Source organism: Schistocerca americana, chromosome 4, assembly GCF_021461395.2.
Source record: "Schistocerca americana isolate TAMUIC-IGC-003095 chromosome 4, iqSchAmer2.1, whole genome shotgun sequence".
NCBI lineage: Eukaryota > Metazoa > Arthropoda > Insecta > Orthoptera > Acrididae > Schistocerca > Schistocerca americana.
In genome coordinates, this window is record NC_060122.1 from 733548144 (window position 1) to 733570369 (window position 22226).

General features: G+C 41.6%; 1 protein-coding gene across 1 annotated transcript; it reads right to left on the reverse strand.

Annotated features, from left to right (window-relative positions):
* Nucleotides 1–3858: 3858 nt before the first annotated feature.
* Nucleotides 3859–21047, reverse strand: LOC124612429 (protein FAM98B-like). Its single transcript, XM_047140635.1, has 2 exons — nt 20895–21047; nt 3859–4228 (listed from the first exon to the last, which is right to left on the reverse strand). The coding sequence occupies exons 1-2, from the start codon at nt 20907–20909 to the stop codon at nt 3956–3958; spliced, it is 288 nt and encodes a 95-aa protein (XP_046996591.1). The 5' UTR covers nt 20910–21047; the 3' UTR covers nt 3859–3955.
* Between the last annotated feature and the right edge of the window lie 1179 nt (nt 21048–22226).

Sequence of the window (22226 nt, forward strand, 5' to 3'; positions counted from 1 at the left end):
AACAATAATTTTCATAGTGTATGTGATGGCTAGGAAAATGTTGCTTAAGTTGAACATAGCAGATATCTACATCTACATCTACATTTATACTCCGCAAGCCACCCAACGGTGTGTGGCGGAGGGCACTTTACGTGCCACTGTCATTACCTCCCTTTTCTGTTCCAGTCGCGTATGGTTCGCGGGAAGAACGACTGTGTGAAAGCCTCCGTGCGCGCTCGAATCTCTCTAATTTTATATTCGTGATCTCCTCGGGAGGTATAAGTAGGGGGAGGCAATATATTTGATACCTCATCCAGAAACGCACCCTCTCGAAACCTGGCGAGTAAGTTACACCGCGATGCAGAGCGCCTCTCTTGCAGAGTCTGCCACTTGAGTTTGCTAAACATCTCCGTAACGCTATCACGGTTACCAAATAACCCTGTGACAAAACGCGCCGCTCTTCTTTGGATCTTCTCTATCTCCTCCGTCAACCCGATCTGGTACGGATCCCACACTGATGAGCAATACTCAAGTATAGGTCGAACGAGTCTTTTGTAAGCCACCTCCTTTGTTGATGGACTACATTTTCTAAGGACTCTCCCAATGAATCTCAACCTGGTACCCGCCTTACCAACAATTAATTTTATGTGATCATTCCACTTCAAATCGTTCCGCACGCATACTCCCAGATATTTTACAGAAGTAACTGCTCCGAGTGTTTGTTCCGCTATCATATAATCATACAATAAAGGATCCTTCTTTCTATGTATTCGCAATACATTACATTTATCTATGTTAAGGGTCAGTTGCCACTCCCTGCACCAAGTGCCTATCCGCTACACATCTTCCTGCATTTCGCTACAATTTTCTAATGCTGCAACTTCTCTGTATACTACAGCATCATCCGTGAAAAGCCGCATGGAACTTCCGACACTATCTACTAGGTTATTTACCTGTATATACATCTACTAGGTTATTTATATATATTGTGAAAAGCAATGGTCCCATAACACTCTCCTATGGCACGCCAGAGGTTACCTTAACGTCTGTAGACGTGTCTCCATTGATAACAACATGCTGTGTTCTGTTTGCTAAGAACTCTTCAATCCAGCCACACAGCTGGTCTGATATTCCGTAGGCTCTTACTTTGTTTATCAGGCGACAGTGCGGAACTGTATCGAACGCCTTCCGGAAGTCAAGGAAAATAGCATCTACCTGGGAGCCTGTATCTAATATTTTCTGGGTCTCATGAACAAATAAAGCGAGTTGGGTCTCACACGTTCGCTGTTTCCGGAATCCATGTTGATTCCTACATAGTAGATTCTGGGTTTCCAAAAACGACATGATACGCGAGCAAAAAATATGTTCTACAACAGATCGACGTCATAGATATGGGTCTATAGTTTTGCGCATCTGCTCGACGACCCTTCTTGAAGGCTGGGACTACCTGTGCTCTTTTCCAATCATTTGGAACCTTCCGTTCCTCTAGAGACTTGCGGTACACGGCTGTTAGAAGGGGGGCAAGTTCTTTCGCGTACTCTGTGTAGAATCGAATTGGAATCCCGTCAGGTCCAGTGGACTTTCCTCTGTTGAGTGATTCCAGTTGCTTTTCTATTCCTTGGACACTTATTTCGATGTCAGCCATTTTTTCGCGTGTCATCCTCTGTTTCAATGCCATCATCATCCCGGAGTGTCTGGACATGCTGTTTCGAGCCACTTGCTGATTTAACGTAAGACCAGAACTTCCTAGGATTTTCTGTCAAGTTGGTGCATAGAATTCACTGAACGCTTCACGCATAGCCCTCCTTACGCTAACTTTGACATCGTTTAGCTTCTGTTTGAGAGGTTTTGGCTGCGTTTAAACTTGGAGTGAAGCTCTCTTTGCTTTCGCAGTAGTTTCCTAACTTTGTTGTTGAACCACGATGGGTTTTTCCCGTCCCTCACAGTTTTACTCGGCACGTAACTGTCTAAAACGCATTTTACGATTGCCTTGAACTTTTTCCATAAACACTCAACATTGTCAGTGTCGGATCAGAAATTTTCGTTTTGATCTGTTAGGCGGTTTGAAATCTGCCTTCTATTACTCTTGCCAAGCAGATAAACCTTCCTCCCTTTTTTTATATTCCTATAAACTTATATGAGGTATTCTGGGTCCCCTAAGGTAAACTGATTCTTAAAAAGAATTATATTAATTTTAATGTATTAAATACTTAAATCTTTAATGTAGTTCCTTTGTGCACATCCTTTTACAAGTGACCACTGAGCAGTAAATTCTCATTTATGGCGGTCATAGCCTATTCCAGCAGATCTCCATGTTTGTTTTATTCTGATGCAGTTGCTTGTCGTCTTGTATATGACAAGTTACAAGGATCCTTGTTGATTGGTGTCATACCTGAGGTAAATAATGAAAAATTTCGAAAATCAATAAAAGAATGGTGGTTCAAATGGCTCTGAGCACTACGGGACTTAACATCTGAGGTCATCAGTCCCCTAGAACTCAGAACTACTTAAACCTAACGAACCTAAGGACATCACACACATCCATGCCCGAGGCAGGATTCGAACCTGCGACTGTAGCGGTTCGCCTAGAACCGTTCTGCCACACCGACCGGATAATAAAAGAATGAGTTCTGTTCTTTTGGGTATCGTAGTGCATAAAGAAAGAGTCAAGAAGGATGGGATTTACTTGAGAGCAGGCAAAAATCATGGTACCTATATGAGTTCAGTGATAGGGCAAGCATTTTCATGTAACAGAAAATGGAGTATTTGTTTTACTTGAAGGGTCACAGTACAGCGCAGACTGCTAATGGTTTGGAATGTAGTGAATGAGTGCTGCAGAGAGAAGAAGATGACGGAACATGCGTTTCTATTACTTGCATTAACAGTGGTGAGTACTGAGTATGTATATATATATGTATATACTCAGTACTCACCACTGTTAATGCAAGTATATATATATATATATATATATATATATATATATATATATATGTGTGTGTGTGTGTGTGTGTGCAGAAGCTTGTAGATCACTTGCTGTACCAATGTTAGCCGTAACTGCATTACACTCTTAGTTACAACATCTTAAAGAGAATAATCATGGGGATATGGAGTCCTCAGCTACAAGTATGGGATGGTGGTAATTTCAGGCTTCCACTCCACGGTGGTATACATATGCCCATCTGGTGCAGATCAGGCCACGCCAAACAAATCGAAAAGGTACTGAATGAGACATTTAGGATTATTGATAGATGTCTGCAGTCTAGACCATTTGCACCATGAAGTTGATGTCAGTGTGGGAAGAGCCTTGTCACCAATGCAAGCAATCCATTATGTTATCATATACGAAGTTTCCAGAGATAGAGGGCCAAAAATAGCTCTGTGAAAACTAACAGCATTTTGCAAACGACTCCATAACTAGAATGGAAATGTGGGAAACACAAATTATGATGGATCCTCACTGACCATAAGCATCTCAAAAATACCCCTCCTGCCCACCAAGAGAAGTGGACTACATGTTATACTCTCAGTCGCCTATACTATGGGGCTGGAAAATTCAGATATAATCTCCACAAACGGGGATTTATAGACATCGCTACCAACTACCATGGACCACTTGCTTTGCTACTAACTATACCCTGCAACCTGCACTGACGAAGATCTTCTCTGAGCACCTTCAAATGCTCTTGAGGTTGCCCAGTTTGTCGATACATGATGTAATCTTCCATGCACCGAAACATTTTAACTTACTTGTTATATATATTCTGTACTTGTGTGTGTGTGTGTGTGTGTGTTTTGATGCTTCTGATACAAATAAAAAACATCATTCCATTTACTTGTCATGAGGAGAAGACAGAAAAAAGGCAAATAAAAACACTGAAGTAGTTTATATGATGAGAACTTTATTGAGATAAGAAGCATGACAGGTTACAGGCGGTGACGTCACGGTGCAGCAGGTGTGAGGACGGGAAGAGACAGCTCAGCCCCAGTGCCCCCAGCCACCACCCCAGCGACCGCCCCAGCCGCCTCCCCAGCGGCCGCCGCCCCATCCGCCTCCCCAGCCGCGGCCGCCCCAGCCTCCCCAGCCGCCTCCCCAGCGACCGCCCCAGCCGCCTCCCCAGCCGCCCCATGCAGATTCGGCGGTGTTCAGGGATTCTCCATTCCCTTCTGGCTGTGGTGGTGCATCAGCAGGCGCCATGTCAAGAGGTGGAGCACACATGGCTACCACCGCTAGCAGTCCTAGCAGCAACAGCTGGAACAATAAACACATCATATTACTGCATGCTGGATTTGTCAAATTTAGTCTTATATTTAAACATTTAGCTTACACATGGATTGTGCAGATAGCACTGTGACACATACATTATCCTTCCTATCCAACCCCCATCTCAAGTAGCTACAATCTGAAACTCGTAAGAAGTAACATCCTCATCGTCATCAATTTTTCATCCATCGTTGGATAGTTTAATTCATTATAATTTATTTTTGTTTTTGTCCCCTAGCCCCACATCGACTGAGGGTGGAACTGAGGGTGGACTGTCAGCATTACTGCATACATCCCACTCTTCAGCTAAATGGGTGTAACATTTATAACTTTGAAACAATGCATGAGAAGACCTAGAGAAAGGCCTCTGTAACCGTGAGTGAAATGCCAGACTATGCAGTCCCAGTTACTTTGCAAATTAAGTGGCATCATACCCATATAACTTTTATGAGAACTCGATAAACTTAGTAATGGTGTAAAAAGACTGTCAATTCTTTAAATTTAAAAGAGTATAAATAAAACAGAAATAAAAATAAAATCATGGTGCAGAAAAATAAAGCTGCTTTTAAAATAAGCGCTATACATTTTTTTAAATTATTGGGACTATCACAAGTAAGATGTACCATTAGGCGAGGGGAGGTTAGTTTCATGGGTGCATACATCATAGTGTAGGAATAAGTAAATGGTCAAGAAGCTTGTAATACGGAAATCAGGATAGGTGTGCAGAGGTTATGGTAGGAGACAGGAATGGAGTAGGGGGCTAGACTGCGGTCAGGGTCATGTCACGAAGAGGAAAGGAAGACATAAAGTGGAGAAGGAGCTTGTGGTATAGTACAGGGGAGGAAGAGAATTAGAACTCATACAGTGGATAAATATTTGGGTAGATGTCAGGGGTTCGGGTAGATGTCATTATTTATGAGTAGGAGTCGTTTGTAATATATCTCTCTAGCTGCAGCAGGATTCTAGAGTTGGAAATCAGGAGAAAACATTGGGAAAGTGAAATTAGCGTTTTCAGATGGGATAGGATGCGTGAGGGAGTTAAATGTGAGCATTGAGGGCACTGAATGAGGACACTTGCGAGCTGCACCGCATATTTCGATTCTTTTACATTCAAGGAAGGAAGGAAAGATGATTAGGAGTTGATGTTCCGTCGCTAACGAGGTGATCAGAGACGGAGCACCAACTCACACTGGGGAAGGGTCGAGAAAGGAAAACAATTGGTTCATTTTGAAAGAATACGTCCTCGCAACTGTCTTGATTGGTTTAAGGAAACCGTGGGAACCATAAATCTGGCCAGAGAGCGTCAGAATGCGACCGAATGTATTAACACAGCGCTACGTCGCTCGATCACTTTCACATTCAAGTGTGGTGTAGGCTGCAACGCCCCTCTGGGCCAAGCCAGCAGTTGCCACATTGACTTCGTTTCTCCCTGCTTTTAGCTACAAAAAATACACTCCTCTTGGGGATCAGGGGCTAAAATAGCGTGTCAAGGAAAATTCCAAGACAAGTTCAAGCCATTATCGTTCATTTTTGCGACTATAAAATGATCACCAATTAGGAAACAAAGGAAATGGGCACCAGTAAGTGGATATGTTTCTCTCCATGTTCTTAAAATCCAGTAGTGAGACTTTGTGAGTAGTCAAATTCTGCAATACCAGGTATTGTTGCTATTATTATTATTGTTGTTGTTGTTGTGGTTGTTGTTGTTGCTACCATTATTATTAACAGGACACAGTGCACAGAGTGATACATGTGTTGATTTATTTAATTACGACTTTTGTTGTAGATATAAAAAGATATTTTAAATGTTGCATAATTTGCCTTACACTGGTTACTGCCCTTAAATTTGTATAGAGTTTGTTTTGCAGCTGGTCTCTGAAAATCAAACATCTGGAAATTCTATTGAATTACAGAACTTATAGAATGTCTCTTAAGAAATGTTGTGTTAGTTCAGGTTTGCTAGCTGGCCAGTTTCCGCCTTTCATCATTACAGTTTCCATTAGTACGTTTCTCTGCCTGCTCAAGTTGCTACATTCCAGTACATTTGATCAACGGTTTCATTACCTCCAGTGCATGGACACACAGCGTCGTTTGTTACTCCGAAACGATACTAGTAAGCCTTCAACTTTCTGCGTCCTGTTAGCACCGCTGTGAAATTGGAAGAGATCGGTAGCCTGATTGCCAGTCTTTGGTGCACCGCTAGAAAATATTCTTTTGTAATGATTCCTATTGTAGTGTGTTTGCCATTCTTTCTCCCTTTCTTCCAGAGATGTTTTTCGTGACATTTGTTAAGCGAATGTTTTGACTTTTGATATAGCTAAGTTTCTGTTGTTATATGGATGCCTCTTTTGTCAGATGGTCTGCAAGTTCATTTCCTGTGTGTGCTTTAGTCTATGGAAAGTAGATAACTCAGTTATTCTTTTGCATCATTTTTGTCCTATTTCCTGTTTCTTAAATTTGGTATTGTGATGGTTTGGATTCCCCAAAGAATGTAATATTGTTTTACTATCGGTCTGTTCACTGCTGCCGGCCGCGGTGGTCTCGCGGTTCTAGGCGCGCAGTCCGGAACCGCGCGACCGCTACGGTCGCAGGTTCGAATCCTGCCTCGGGCATGGATGTGTGTGATGTCCTTAGGTTAGTTAGGTTTAAGTAGTTCTAAGTTCTAGGGGACTGATAACCACAGCAGTTGAGTCCCATAGTGCTCAGAGCCATTTTTTTTTGTTCACTGCTGTTGGTTGTAAGGCATCTAACGCGTTTAGCTTTTCGAGAGCCTTTAAAGTGACCTTTAAACTGACTGATTAGTTAAACATTCAGTTGCCAGTTTATATTTCGTCAGCTATGTCTGCTTTTTGTTGACGAAAATTGCTGTGCCTGATGTGACTCCTTTTTCAGTTTTACTCTCGTCATTGTTTTATCCTCCTGTCAAGTAGTGCCTCCTGTTTTTTTCTTTTGTTAAGGACGACAATATTTTTAGCTGATTGAGGCCAGTTTTTACGAGCACTTTCTAATATTTCTTTAGTATTTCAGGTATTAATTTCTTTGTATTCATTCACTGTTTCCTTTATTTTAACAATAATTGGTTTTAGAACCGATAGAAAACACAGCTCTTCGTTTGGCTGTTCTACAGGGTTTGGCAATCTTGATGTTAATTAATCGTTACACTCGTCTGTACTTATTACAATTGTACTGTCTTGTTAGTGCGTTAATCCATACTGGTAGTAACTGTTATAATAATAATAATAATCATTATTATTACTGTTATTATTAAAACTAATGATATTCAAATTACACATATGCATGGGCAGCCATGTTCGTAGCAAGGAAAGAGAAATGATAAAGGCAGTTGCTAACTGAACACTGCCATGTGCAGATATAAAGCTCTATTGATTGTTTACATCTTTTTATGATACTTTTAATTTGAACTGTTTAGAGTTTTGACACAAGCTGCATCCTGTTAAATGGAATTTTGTGCACTTTCTATGAATAATTCATTCCTGGACATAGTATCTCTGGCATGGCTTAAGTGGTCTCACGTAATTTATGGGAGGGGTAGAAAAAATAAGAACTTTGATGATGATTATTATATAAACCATGAGTAGCTTCAAATGTTTGCTGCGGTGCACATAAACTTCGAGTCATTGACAATAAAGGAGTGCTTATCCACGGTGATAGACGAAACGAAGTTTGTTCTGACGAGACGCAATTTCTCGCGGTTCCTAGCGCAGAAACTGGCCACATTCCAACGGAAGACCTTGTAGCGGTCACTGCAGACACGAAAGACATATCGCTGACATTGCGGCGACAATGATCAGCGATTTTACACGCGATTGGCCGGTGCAAACAAAGTGAGTAAGTGACTTTTAGCTTCCTTCGCATACAGATCAGTGTTGTGGCGCATTTGCATCTGAATGTTTGCTTTCGCAACAGGAAAGCCAAGGCGCGTTGGCAGAGTTCGGCTCTCTGTTCCAAAACAGTGTGTGAGGCAACTGCGGCGGTCTTGCAGGAGTAGCAAACACTTCTCTCGCTCTCTTTCCTAGCGTTTATCCCGTCGAACGAGGTCTTTTGCTCTCCGTGGGTGGCAAATTTGTTTCGATTTTAGCTTTGTGGTCGGATGTACTTCCTGTAGTCACAGTCGTTAATCATGAGGGAGGGAGGTCGTGCGCGTCATCTCTGTGAATGTTGTTAAATTTGTCCTGCGTTTTCTGTCGTATTTTAACTGATTGTGTATTGTTTTTGCTGAGGCAGAGGTTGGGGAGAAGACCAGAGTTTGGAAGAAAGAAAATGTGTAACCGTCAGCAAATGTCACTCAAGCTGTCCATTGTTCTAAACTAACACCGCACAGATTCGATGCGCATCAGGCTCTCCTCATAGTTTCTCAAGCTAAAACACTGCGAGTTAAGCTGTACCAGCAGATCTAAAGAAACGCCTATAAACGGAGGAATTACCATTACAGTTGAATAAAATGACACTAAAGGGCCCGTGTGTGATCATAATCATGTAACAGAGTTTGTTATGTTGCAGAAGAAAGAAACAAGAATAAATAAAGTCCAAGTCTACGTATATCTTTGAAAAAGATGCGAAGGAGGCACAGAAATATATGGAAACTGATTATGGAAGAATAATAAAGACTACAAAATTTAAACATCTAGCTCAAATGATACAATCAGATGCTTTGGACAAAGAAGCTCATTTAGCAAGGACAAGGAAAATGAAGGCGGCTTTTCAACTATTAAAAATCTATGTAACAAGAAATAAATTTCCACTAAGGCGAAACTCCGGCACTACAGCACAGCCATTAAGTCAGAATGCCTTTCGTTATATACAACCAAACAGTTTAAGAAAAAAATAGTTCAAATGGCTCTGAGCACTATGGGACTTAACATCTATGGTCAACAGTCCCCTAGAACTTAGAACTACTTAAACCTAACTAACCTAAGGACATCACACAACACCCAGTCATCACGCAGTTTAAGAAAAAATGGGAAGGAAAACAACCAGGAAAGTCTTGGGACCAAAATAAGAGAACGGGAAATGGAAACTAAGAAGTAATAAAGAAATTTATAAAAGAAATGGAACCAAGCCAACATCAGACGCAATGAGGAGGAGAGTTGTATTCTGCGGACACCTAAAATGGCTAGATGAAAAGAGGATGACAAAAAGAATTTTTAACTTCTTTGAGAGAACCCCAAAAATCGGTGACTTAGATCAAAGAAGCTAAAGTAGACCTAAGAGAAAAGAAATAACGGAGGAAGAAATAGGAGAAAGATAGTAGAAGATTAGCGCAGAAGTAAAACGTTTCTAGAGCTTCCAGAAGAAAATAAAGAAAGAAAAAGGCAGGCGCGCTATAGACAGAAGAAAGAAGAGAAAAACATATGGAAAGAATGATAAACTAATGGAAAAAGAGAGGACAAAGTAAGGAAGACATAATTTATTTCATGTTGTATCTCTGATGTAATATGAGTCCTTTGCCGAAACCCTAATGTGGTAACCGAAATACAAATATTAATGCTTTCGTTGTACGCTGCAAATACTGTATCTTCTTACACTCCCTAACTTTTCTGTGAATATAATGTTTGTCATCCCGTGGTCATCTGTTTAAGGAGTTGAACATTCTGACTAATACTTCACAGTATATGTATTCCCTCACGAAGTCTGTTGTAAATATCCCACTACAGTTGAAAAGGAACAGTGATGTACATAATCACAATACCGCAATAAAAATGATATTCACTACTCCGCATTAAGGTTGTCTTTAGCACAAAATGGGATGTACAATAGTGCAAAATAAAATTTTGATCGCTTACTTAGCTATATAAAATGTCTGACAGACAGCCAAGTAAAACTAATGAAAACAAACTGAAAAAGTTTCTCCTTGACAACTCCATCTATTCCGCAGAAGAATTTTTATTATTACAATGTGTAAAAGGTGGCGTGTGTGCATTACTAATTCAAAATCTGTGAAAATAAATAAATAACTAAGTAAAATAAAAAGAGAAAATAGTTATAAAAGTACGGCATGTAGCAGTATTCACAAATTTGTCACAGAATGTAAAATGGCTTGTTCCACATCATCACGATTTATTGTGCAAAACGATCCATGGAACGAGAAACTAACTAACTGACTAACTAACACACGTTTTGAACCTAACCAAGTCCTCGATACTACATGAATGCCAACCGTTAGAAACAGTTTCATTAAAGGCTAAAGCGTGGCATATATAAGAGTCCTGAGTATTAAATTTCCTCATTGTTCCATGTCGTAGCTTCAATCCAATTGTGGATTACTAACGTTACATGTTGAATTTAACAGTATTCTTGGTTGTAGCTGCGTTCAGACAATCACTGAAATGTGTATATGCTGAAGCAAGTATCAAGATTCTCTTCTCTTGCTGGACTTCAGAGACTTTAAACATTGATCGAAGAGAGTCACAATTTCAGTACGATGTTTGTCTTACCTAAAAACTTTAGTTGATAGTTCTGCTTAATTTCGACTCCACGGTCTTGATCAAGTGTTCATTAGGAGATAATGATGTAACGTACAGGGTGTTTTAAAATTCTACTTACAGGCTTCTATGTGTTGTACAGCGGACTTAGTAATAAAGTTTTGATAAGGAACCTGTGTTTGGAAATGAACAGTTTGACGCAACAGAAGTTTCAAGATGGGATCACTTTTAGATCTGCCGCTTCACGGCACGCACGCAACGGAGACAATGGGCTATGACCTGTGTGCTCTACAGGAGCTGCTCCATATGGTGACCCTGGAGTTCGTTGCACATACTGTATCTGCGACACATGCTTTCATACACATGGTCCACAAACCCCAGTGCACGTCCGTGAGCGTTACAGTCAACCCTCCTAGTCCCGAACATACCATTGTCTCTGTTGATACAGTCGGACGAAAATGATGGACTGAAGCGATCCGGCAAACGTTCTCGATACATGCCTTGTGCGGTGTAAACTCACGTCCAATAATATTTAAAGTTCTGACCGTGATCCTAACGGCTAGCTGTCGGACTACTGGGTGAAAGACTTACCTCAAACACGATCGCACAGAAAAAACTAAATCGTACTCGGCGTAACTGTAATTATTTACTACCGATTTAGTCGTAAAAATGGCTGAGGCTCCTCTTCAAACAATGAAAACGACGGCTAACTGTATCACACCAATTCCTTTGACGATACTGACAAATTTTAAAGGTCACGCACTTCAAAAAAGCCGCGGACGATTCCACATTTCTGTTTCAAAGTAATATTTCAATCAATTGGCTGCTAAACATTTCATAATTCAACGTCGGGATTTTCAGGCTCAGAAATTTTTCATTACGTGTTCACTCGACCGACTTAACGCAACTCGGCAATGCACTGTCTTCCGGAAAAGGCGAGAGACTACCGAAGGTTGTAGAAGGTAAGGCGGATTGGATTGGATTTGATTGTTTGGGGGAAGAGACCAAACAGCCAGGTCATCGGTCTCATCGGATTAGGGAAGGAAGTCGGCCGTGCCCTTTCAAAGGAACCAGCCCGGCATTTGCCTAGAGCGATTCAGGGAAATCACGGAAAACCTAAATCAGGATGGCCGGACGCGGGATTGAACCGTCGTCCTCCCGAATTTGAGTCCAGTGTAAGGTAAGGCGCGCCAGTCCATGCTGCCACGTAGCTCGCTGTCACGTACATCGATCACGGTATACTTACAGCACCTTTACCATTACATTCCGTCCCGTGAAGCGAGATATTTGAAAACAATCCGATTTTAGCACTTATTTTATACTCAAACGGTATGTTTCTGGACAAGAGTTTCTTATCAAAATCGTATCTACTAAATCCCTTTTACAACCCCTAGAAATCTGTAATGAAATTTGTAAAACAACCTCTGTATGTTCCTGGTAAATCCTACATCAGCTAGGGGTGAGTTCAGTGCCTGGTGTCGTTCTTCCTCAGAGGTGAAATAATCTATTGTATTCTGTCTCTGGGTTACTGATGTTATCGTGCGGTGGAATACTGCAACCCAGTATGACAACTACATAGATTCACGATAACAAAAGCTTCATTATAGGAACCAGGCCGATTGAACCATGCTTTCACGCTGCTGTTGTTGTTGTGGTCTTCAGTCCAGAGACTGGTTTGAGGCAGCTCTCCACTATGTAACGTAAAACGTAAAACAAAGCATCGCACTAAATGTCCATCACATATTGCTTTTCCTTCAAACAAGTCTTCAAGGTCGCCAATACTTTCATAGCACTACCTCTGTATATTACAAAGTTGTTTGTTACTTTGACACGTATCACTATCAAAATATTACGCACTTTCATTTTAACTACCGGTGTAAATAAAGACGTCAGATCTTAAGACGTCACACTTTGACAGTAGTTGTAGTCTTCTAACAATCGGGAAATTTCCTGCTGTCGCAGTTTACTGCTGGAGTCACGTACAGGAGCAAAAGTATTCCGATGGACAATGAATCCCAATGGTTATTTCCCTAGCGCCTGAGGTGGCTCTTGCACAATCAAGTCTCACTATTGCCTCTCCAGTCACAAAGTGTGGAATGACTCCCCGTCGTGAATAGAGTCGCTTACATTAATGGCACATCTAACCGTTTTCCCTGTGGTTCTTACACTTCTTGCATCCACTACTCACACCGTTGAAACTATGTTTTCTAAGTGCAATTTAATTTTGTACATGTAATTATCACCTCATTTGGGAATATTACAGACTTTTTCCGTATTTACTCCTGGAGACAGAAGAAACAGTCACTTGAAAAAGAAGTAATATTTTAATTCATGAGGCAGAACAACAAACACAAGAATTAAGAAAGTAGAATACGGAGGCTAACGGTATGATTTTACCAGACATTCCACAGTTTTAGATGGAAAAAATGCTGCGTCCATATTTACGCACTAGACCACTGAACCCTTCCAAAATGTACGTTGCAGGATCATATTCTAAGCTGAAACATTACTCCATGCCTAAGAAAAGAATTCTCTCCAACTAACTAGTAACATGTAACACCGGGTGTGCTGCAACGAAACTTAATAGGACCTCCATTGTTCTCACTGTACATAAATTTATCAAGGAGAGTTAGCGGCCAAGTCATGATGCTGTTTAACATCGTTTAAATATCTATAAATAACACTGTTCGATGAAATAAATTGAGACGAACATGCGAAATCACTTGTAGTGGAGGAAAAACGAACCCTGATTTCTCGAAAGGATCATAGGAAAGTAAGGTTCACCTCTAAAGGAAACGTTCCTACGACCCATATTCTAAAGTTTGACGCTTTCGCAGTACGCTGTTTAAGCGCTTCAGCACTTTTCTACACTGATACAGGTGAATTACGTAATGGTCTGAGTTTAAGGTATACACACTTTTCATCTCATGTGATAAGGTTAAGCCATAAATTCACGCTTATCTCTCTTTCTAACGAGTGTGACATTAAAATTAATTTTAGACGCTCCATGTAAATAATAAGCATATAAATACGTCTTAATAGTTCATTGACGTAATTGCAGTTCATGCAGCATTAAATCGCTAGAAACGAGTGAAATTACTTACTCTCGCATGTATTAACGTTCTAAGTAATTGACGATGCAAAGTGCAACATTTTTTCCACATCTTTACATCTAGAATACGTAAAAGATAGAGTGACTCCAAAAAATTTATTTTTTCACAAAGAACAGTTGCACCATTTAAATTTGAAATAGATCACATTACGACAAAGATGTAACTGCATAAATGCACTTAATAACTAACTAAGTGTTGAACGCATCAAGCCCCAACTAAAATGTAAAATACAGCTGCTTGTTGTATTTCTCAGATGATTTAATCTGAAAGTATAATGTTCGCCAACATTATAGTGGATAAAATATTACTATGAACGCGTGCTGTAGATGCTGTTCTAGTGCATTCATTTCTGCATGCTACCAAATATTACGATTTCGGGTGCCATAAAGTACCGTTTATAATACATCCTGATTGAGATTGAAGGAATTAATAAAACTGACCAATAAAAGAGACCAGCTTTCTACTCAGTAAACTCTTATCAAGTCCCTATGCAAAACTCAAGGTCAGATTACTGAACTGTTCGTTCATGAAATGCGTCCCTCCTCATTTCGCTTGCCTGAAGCTTACCCTTCAAAAGTATTATTTTACCTCCCATTTGTGTGCCTTGCATGTGTGTGTGTGTGTGTGTGTGTGTGTGTGTGTGTGTGTGTGTGTGTGTGTGTGTTAGTGTGTGTATGTCTGTGTGTGTGTGTGTGTGTGTGTGTGTGTGTGTGTGTGTGTGTGTCGACATCGAGGTCTTAACACATAGAGAGAGAGGGAGACATAACAGGACTCTTTTCTATTGGTTTGGCCTACCAAGAACAACATGAAATAAATTATGTCTTCCTTACTTTCTCCTCTCTTTTTTCTCTGTAAGTAGTTCTAAGTTATAGGGGACTGATGACCTCAGCAGTTAAGTCTCATAGTGCTCAGAGCCATTTGAACCTGCCGTCGGATCAGTGTGTTATCCTGAGTCTAAGGCTTCAAGAAACAATGTTGTTGGAGGGTATGTCGACTTCTCTACGGCCGTTAATGCGAGATACCGAAAGCGAAGCCAGTACTTCCCTATTAGGCAATCCAACAATTTAATTCCTAGAGCTGTGCGTTCGCTGCCAGTTCTGCAAATGCATACTGCGTCACAGTGATAAGAATCGAAACCAGGTGCCGTACGTGGTAGTCATACCCTTTGACCTTCTGCAACTAAGATGAATTCAAATGGTTAATATTTTAGCAGCATGATGTCGGGAATAAGACCCTCACTGGAACTAAGTTTTATAAATGCAAATTACATTTAACACTGCGTAACACGGCTTGCAACTGTAGTTGAATCAAACGAAATAACTCCTATCCATCGCTCAGAGAAAAATGCTTAAGTTTAGCATGTACATATAGGGCTATAGGACACCTTCGGATCATATATGTGTATCAGATCTTTTCAAAAGAGCGCGAAGGAGTCCCGTGCTGTTCTGGAAAGAAACGTTGTTAGTATAGGCACACGCCAGCCACATACGTAATGAGCGCGTGCAGAAAAGGCTTTGAGCAGTGTTGGCATGACGCTGTATTTACAATAGAGGCAAAGAGTGCGCCAGAAACCTCTGCTGGGTCTCTGCCCTGTCCAAGGACAGAGCTTTCACCTGGGCACACAACTATAGACGCGCCTCTGGCCTAACGCTGCGTCTAATAACGTAACACGCGGCACCTGCAGTAGTTACGATATTGCTCGAGTTCGTGTTGTCCTGCCGTTTTAACTGGATTTCTGTTTGATAATGGAGTAATGATTTTCAAAGAAAATACGCTATTTTTAGTAACTTAGTGCCTGCCTGAACTTCAGCAATGTAATTAACAATTCCATAAGTCAGTGCAGTCTGTTGATACGTCATCAAGTGTTACTCCAGACCAGTTTCATTGTGTACGACAGAAAGCAGTTTCTTGAAATTATACAAGTAACATAAATGCTGATGCTAGCAGAGCCTACGCGTTGCACTATTGTATCTGACCACGAACGGCATCTATGCAGTGTCCTCAAAACGTTACAGGCGCCAGTCGTGGTCAGAACACGGTTCTGTGTAGTTCTGAGTGCACTGTGTCGGATCCAATAATTCTTACTGCTGCCAACTTGTGGCCGAATTTACGTCCCAAGAGTGAAACACGGCATGGGTTCGGTCTCGATTTGGGCAAGCATATCGTGGTATTCCATGGGTTTCATGGCTACTCTTCACGGCTGCATTATTGTCAAGGATTATGTGACCATTTTGGATGATCCAGTCCATTCCATTGCACAATGTTTGGTCCCCAATGGTGACGGTTGTTCCTAGACGACAAAGACCCTGTTCACACAGTTCGTATCGTCCAGAACTGGTTTTATAAGCACGAGGGTGAATTTCCGCATGTCCCCTGCCCTCCACAATCACAATATTATTAAGCCATTGTGACCTAGTTTGGAGCGAAGGGTGCGTGATCGTATCCACCTCCATCATCATTACCTGTACTCAAAAATGGTTCAAATGGCTCTGAGCACTATGGGTCTTAACATCTGAGGTAATCAGTCCCCTAGAACTTAGAACTACTTAAACCCAACTAACCTAAGGACATCACACACATCCATGCCCGAGGAAGGGTGCGAACCTGCGACCGCAGCAGTCACCCGGTTCCGGACTGAAGCGCCTAGAACCGCTCGGCCACCGCGGCCGGCTTACCTGAACTAGCCACTGTTTTGCAGGAAGAGTAGTATGATCCTTTGAAAACCATACAGGACCCGTATTAATCTATTCTGAGACGACTGGAAGCTGTTCTGAATGCCAACGATCTTCCTACACCGTATTAGGCACGGCAATATCTTGCGTTTCTGATGTCTCCTCATTTTTATCTACCTCTGTAATTTCCTGTATAAATGGGTCAGCCTTTTAAAATAGTTCGTTAATTTCCTTGCAGTTTTTGGTTCGTACTCAGGACTTTCAGCAAACGCCTACATATGAGCTGCTAGCAAATTTTCACTGTCTGTTACTGATACTAACTAGTAACTGTGTTCTGGCAGATTATTATGAGAGAACTATGTCCAGAATCATTTTGTGTTGTACACAGCGAAACATTAAACCTACCAGTCGTAAGAATTTCGTCACTGATACCTTCAGATCCAGAAACATCAGTGTTTGATTTCTTCCTCTGTTCAAATTTTAATGACTTATAAATTATTCAAAATTTTCCCTAGAGGCAACTCATGCGTCTGAAATAGTACCTACAATAATGTGACAAGTAGAACTTGTTCGTTTGTGAATCATTAATTTCCGTAACAAAGCACCATGGAGGTCAGAATATGAAGAATGTCGTTGCTGGATCTTTAGTAAACTTACTTTTAACTCACCGCGTCAGAGGTCGAGCGCAGACTTGGCCTAATGCGGAGAACATTTTAGTTATCTCATTCGTTTGAGCTTGTTCGCAGACTGACAGAATGGTTTAGTCAGGTCGAAAGTTTGCCATATCTAACAGGGTCAGGCTTCAAAGAAGCTTTCCAAAGTAATTCGGTACCTTTCACATTATATTATCCACAGAAATTTCACTTTTTCTTTGTGAAGGGGGTAAGGCACTGAAACATCGAAGTGGGTAAATACTACAGGCATACTCACAACTATAAAGAAAGAAAGAACCTTTTTGATAAAATTCGTTAACAGTATCTCCAAAAATTAGTAAGAGTTTCCAAATCAACTGCATGTGTCTTCGTAGTTTACTCTGGTTAAGACACCAATCATCAATATGTCCGGCAATCGTTTTAGGCGAGAGCCTATACGTTTCCCTCGCACAATGTTCTATCCTTTCACTCTCTAGTCCGAAATTTGTCTCTATAAATCTTGTTGGCCACCTGAGACGTTGCGCGCTATTTTTCCCTTTGATATTACTGTTGAAATATTCGGATGTATTGCTTCTTCGTGTTAAAAGTGTGTCCATCAGTTATACCTTGGTGCTTGTTCAGCTGCAAACGGAAAATGATATTCTTCTTACGCTGGATATAAGAGTGATAAGGATTCTTTTACCGATCTAGAGATGTATTCTGACAAACAGCTTGTTAATGGAATGAGATTTTCATTCTGCAGCACAGTGTGCGCTAATATGAAACTACTTGGCGAATTAAAACTGAGTGCCGGACCGAGATTCAAACTTGGGGCTTTTGTCTTTCGCGGGAGGAAGGTAGAAGACGAGGTACTGGCGTAAGAAAAGGTTCGGGGACGAGCCGAGAACCGTGATTGGGTACCTCAGTTGGTAGAGCACTTGCCCGCGAAAAGGAAACATTCCGTGTTCGAGTCTCGGCCCGGCACACAGTTTTAATCCGCCAGAAAGTTCCAGCTTGAGAACGGCTTCATATACTTTCCATGCCAGTGACGATGTTCAGACGTTACTTACACTTTTATCTGCGAGGTGTTTTATAACACTTTATGCTATGAACCAGGCTAAGAAATACTGAAAAATAAGTTTTACACTAGAAAAATACCAACCAAGTTCAAATGAACTATTGGTCGGTCGGTAGTTTTTAGCTTAGTTGCGGGTCCGTTGTTACTCTAAATGCTGTGGCCTACTTGTCTAGCGGTAAAACGCGTTTCTGGAAGCCGGAAAGTCGCGGGATCGAATTCCGGTCGGAGCACGGAATACTTCATTCTGCCTTTAACTTAGCCTCCAACTCCCAACGATGTGAAGATTCGCCAGGAAAGACATGTGGTACGTATTCCAAGTTAAACTGTAGGTCCTCTCTTCCCGGTCGGATTGCGTGGCTGGGTCTGGACACTCAGTCCCCGAAGTGGCGTCCAATTGAATGGCTTACACCACGCCGTTGAGCGTCACTGAACTGTTATTATTAAATGTTTACATAAATGGTGTATATCCTAATAAATTTCTAGAGACAAACATTCAATGTTCTAAACGCTTCGTAAATCAATGTATGTCATGAATTACGCTCTAAGATTGTGAATCGATGTGGAAAGTATTGGTTTTTCCTTACGTATCAAACTCTTCCTTGCCTTACTTAGGTATATCGCTGATTTGCGGGTGAACGTGTACCGTTGGGCTAACAGGGGAGTACGAGCGGACATTTGCGGGAGAGCGAATCATAAACCTTACAAAATTTATTGAACTATAGGAAGAACCTTATCTACATCTACGTGATTACTCTGCTATTCACAATAAAGTGCCTGGCAGAGGGTTCAACGAACCACCTTCAAGCTGTCTCTCTACCGTTCCACTCTCGAAAGGCACGGGGGAAAAACTAGCACTTAAGTTTTTCTGTGCGAGCCCTGATTTCTCTTATTTTATCGTGATGATCATTTCTCCCTATGTAGGTGGATGCCAACAGAATGTGTTTGCGATCAGAGGAGAAAACTGGTGATTGAAATTTCATGAGAAGATCCCGTCGCAACGAGAAACGCCTTTGTTTTAATGATTGCCACTCCAATTCACGTATCATGTCTGTGACACTATCTCCCTTATTTCGCGATAATACAAAACGAGCTGCCCTTCTTTGTACTTTTTCGATGTCATCCGTCAGTCCCACCTGATGCGGATCCCACACCGAACAGCAATACTCCAGAATAGGGTGGACAAACGTGGTGTACGCAGTCTCTTTAGTAGACCTGTTGCACTTTCTAACTGTTCTGCCAATGAATCGCAGTCTTTGGTTTGCGCTACCCACAACATTATCTACGTGATCGTTCCAATTTAGGTTATTTGTAATCGTAATCTCTAAGTATTTAGTTGAATTTACAGCCTTCAGATTTGTGAGACTTATCGCGTAATCGAAATTTAGCTGATTTCTTTTAGTACACATGTGAATAACTTCACACTTTTCCTTATTGGAGTCAATTGCAAACTTTTCGCACCATACAGATATCTTATCTAAACCATCTTGCAAGTCGTTTTGATCATCTGATGACTTTACAAGACGGTAAATGACAGCATGATCTGCAAACAATCTAAGACGGCTACTGAGATTATCTCCTATGTCGTTAACATACATCAGGAACAATAGAGGGCCTATAACACTTCCTTGGAGAACGCCGAATATTACTTCTGTTTTACTCGATGACTTTCCGTCTATTATTACGAACTGTGACCTTTCTGACAGGAAAGGTCTGACAGGAAATCACGAATCCAGCACACAACTGAGGCGATACTCCGTAGGCACGCAGTTTGGTTAGAAGACGCTTGTGAGGAACGGTGTCGATAGTCTTCCGGAAATCTAAAAATATGGTATCAATTTGACATCCCCTGTCGATAGCACTTATTACTTCATGAGTAGAAAGAGCTAGTTGTGTTTCACATGAACGACATTTTCTGAAACCGTGCTGACTATGTGTCAACAAATCGTTTTCTTCGAGGTACTTCATAACGTTCGAATACAGCGTATGTTCCAAAACCCTACTGTAAATCGACGTTAGTGATATAGGCCTGTAATTCAGCGGATTACTCCTACTTCCCTTTTTGGGTATTGGTGTGATTTGAGCAATTTTCCAGTCTTTAGGTACGGATCTTTCTGTGAGCGAGTGGTTGTATATAATTGCTAAACATGGAGCTATTTTATCAGCATACTCTGAGAGGAACCTGACTGATATACAGTCTGGACCGGAGGCCTTGCTTTTATTAAGTGATTTAAGCTGCTTCGTTACTCCGAGGATATCTACGTTTCTTGTCTTGGCAGTTGTTCTTGACGGGAATTCAGGAATATTTACTTCGTCTTCTTTGGTGAAGGAGTTTCGGAAAACCGTGTTTAACAACTCTGCTTTAGTGGCACTGTCATCAATGACTTCACCGTTGTTATCGCGCAGTGAAGGTATTGAGTGCGTCTTGCCACTGGCATATCGCCAGAAATTTCAGAAATTTCACTTAAGCCTCGATATATGGCTTCCCTGGGGAATGTGCAGATAAGATTAGACTAAATAGCAGCCCATACAGTGACAAATAATCCGCCATTCTGTTCACACTACATTAGTGATCGGAACAGAAGTACGTTTTCATACACAGCATTCTAAATTGTGTCCTGTGCCACACACTACGCGATGTGTAAATTTAGAGGTATAAAGTACATTAAGTCCAACGATAATTTTGCGCTGCGCGCTCAGGAGCAGATGAGGCACTCACCGATAAGCGCAGCATTGTGGTCGTCCCCGCAGCTTCGGTTCTTGTGGCGTCACTGGTGGTGTCCACAAGTCTGTCGTCGACATCGCATCGAGGGGCCTTAAATACTCTGGCGACCAGGACGCGGCGGACGATTGCGTTCAGAATGACTGGACCGTTGACTCCGCCCACTGCGTCCCTCCACACACACACACACACACACACACACACACACACACCAGTGACAGAAGCGCCCAGCGCAGAGTGGACACTCGAGTGTTTCCCTCTCTCCCACCTGGTCCCGGCAGAAGTCTCTGGCTGTGGCCTTGAACCTGGGCGAGGTGGCTCAACTGCCGCCGTCCACCCAGAAAGTGCGCATCCTCGCGGTGACCAGCAGTTCTGAGGTATGTGAGCGGTACAGATCAGCGGCTGTTAGAGGCGGCTGACGCAGCATATTCACGCAGAGAACAGCTTTGTCAAGACTTTGAGAAGTCACCGCACGGGAAAATCCGCGTTGCCACCTCTTATGAAACCTTTAAAAACTTCGGTACTCTTCCTTCTACATCTACATCTACATCCATACTCCGCAAGCCACCTGACGGTGTGTACCTCTATCGGTTCTGCTTCTATTCCAGTCTCGTATTGTTCGTGGAAAGAAAGATTGTCGGTATGCCTCTGTGTGGGCTCTAATCTCTCTGATTTTATCCTCATGATCTCTTCGCGAGATATACTTAGGAGGGAGCAATATACTCCTCGACTCCTCGGTAAAGGTATGTTCTCGAAACTTCGACAAAAGCCCGTACCGAGCTACTGAGCGTCTCTCTTGCAGAGTCTTCCACTGGAGTTTATCTATCATCTCCTTAACGCTTTCACGATTACTAAATGATCCTGTAACGAAGCGCGCTGCTCTCCGTTGGATCTTCTCTATCTCTTCTATCAACCCTATCGGGTACGGATCCCACACCGGTGAGCGGTATTCATGCAGTGGGCGAACAAGTCTACTGTAACCTACTTGCTTTGTTTTCGGATTGCATTTCCTTAGGATTCTTCCAATGAATCTCAGTCTGGAATCTGCTTTACTGACGATTTAATTTTATATAGTCATCCCATTTTAAGTCATCCCTGATGCCTACTCCCAGATAATTTATAGAATTAACTGCTTCCAGTTGCTGACCTGCTATATTGTAGCTAAATGATAAAGTTTTTTTCTATGTATTCGCAGCACATTACACTTGCCTACATTGAGATTCAATTGTCATTCCTTGCCCTATGCATTTCAGCACGATTTTCCATTGTTATAACCTCTCGATATACTACAGCATCATCCGCAAAAAGCCTCAGTGAATTTCCGATGTC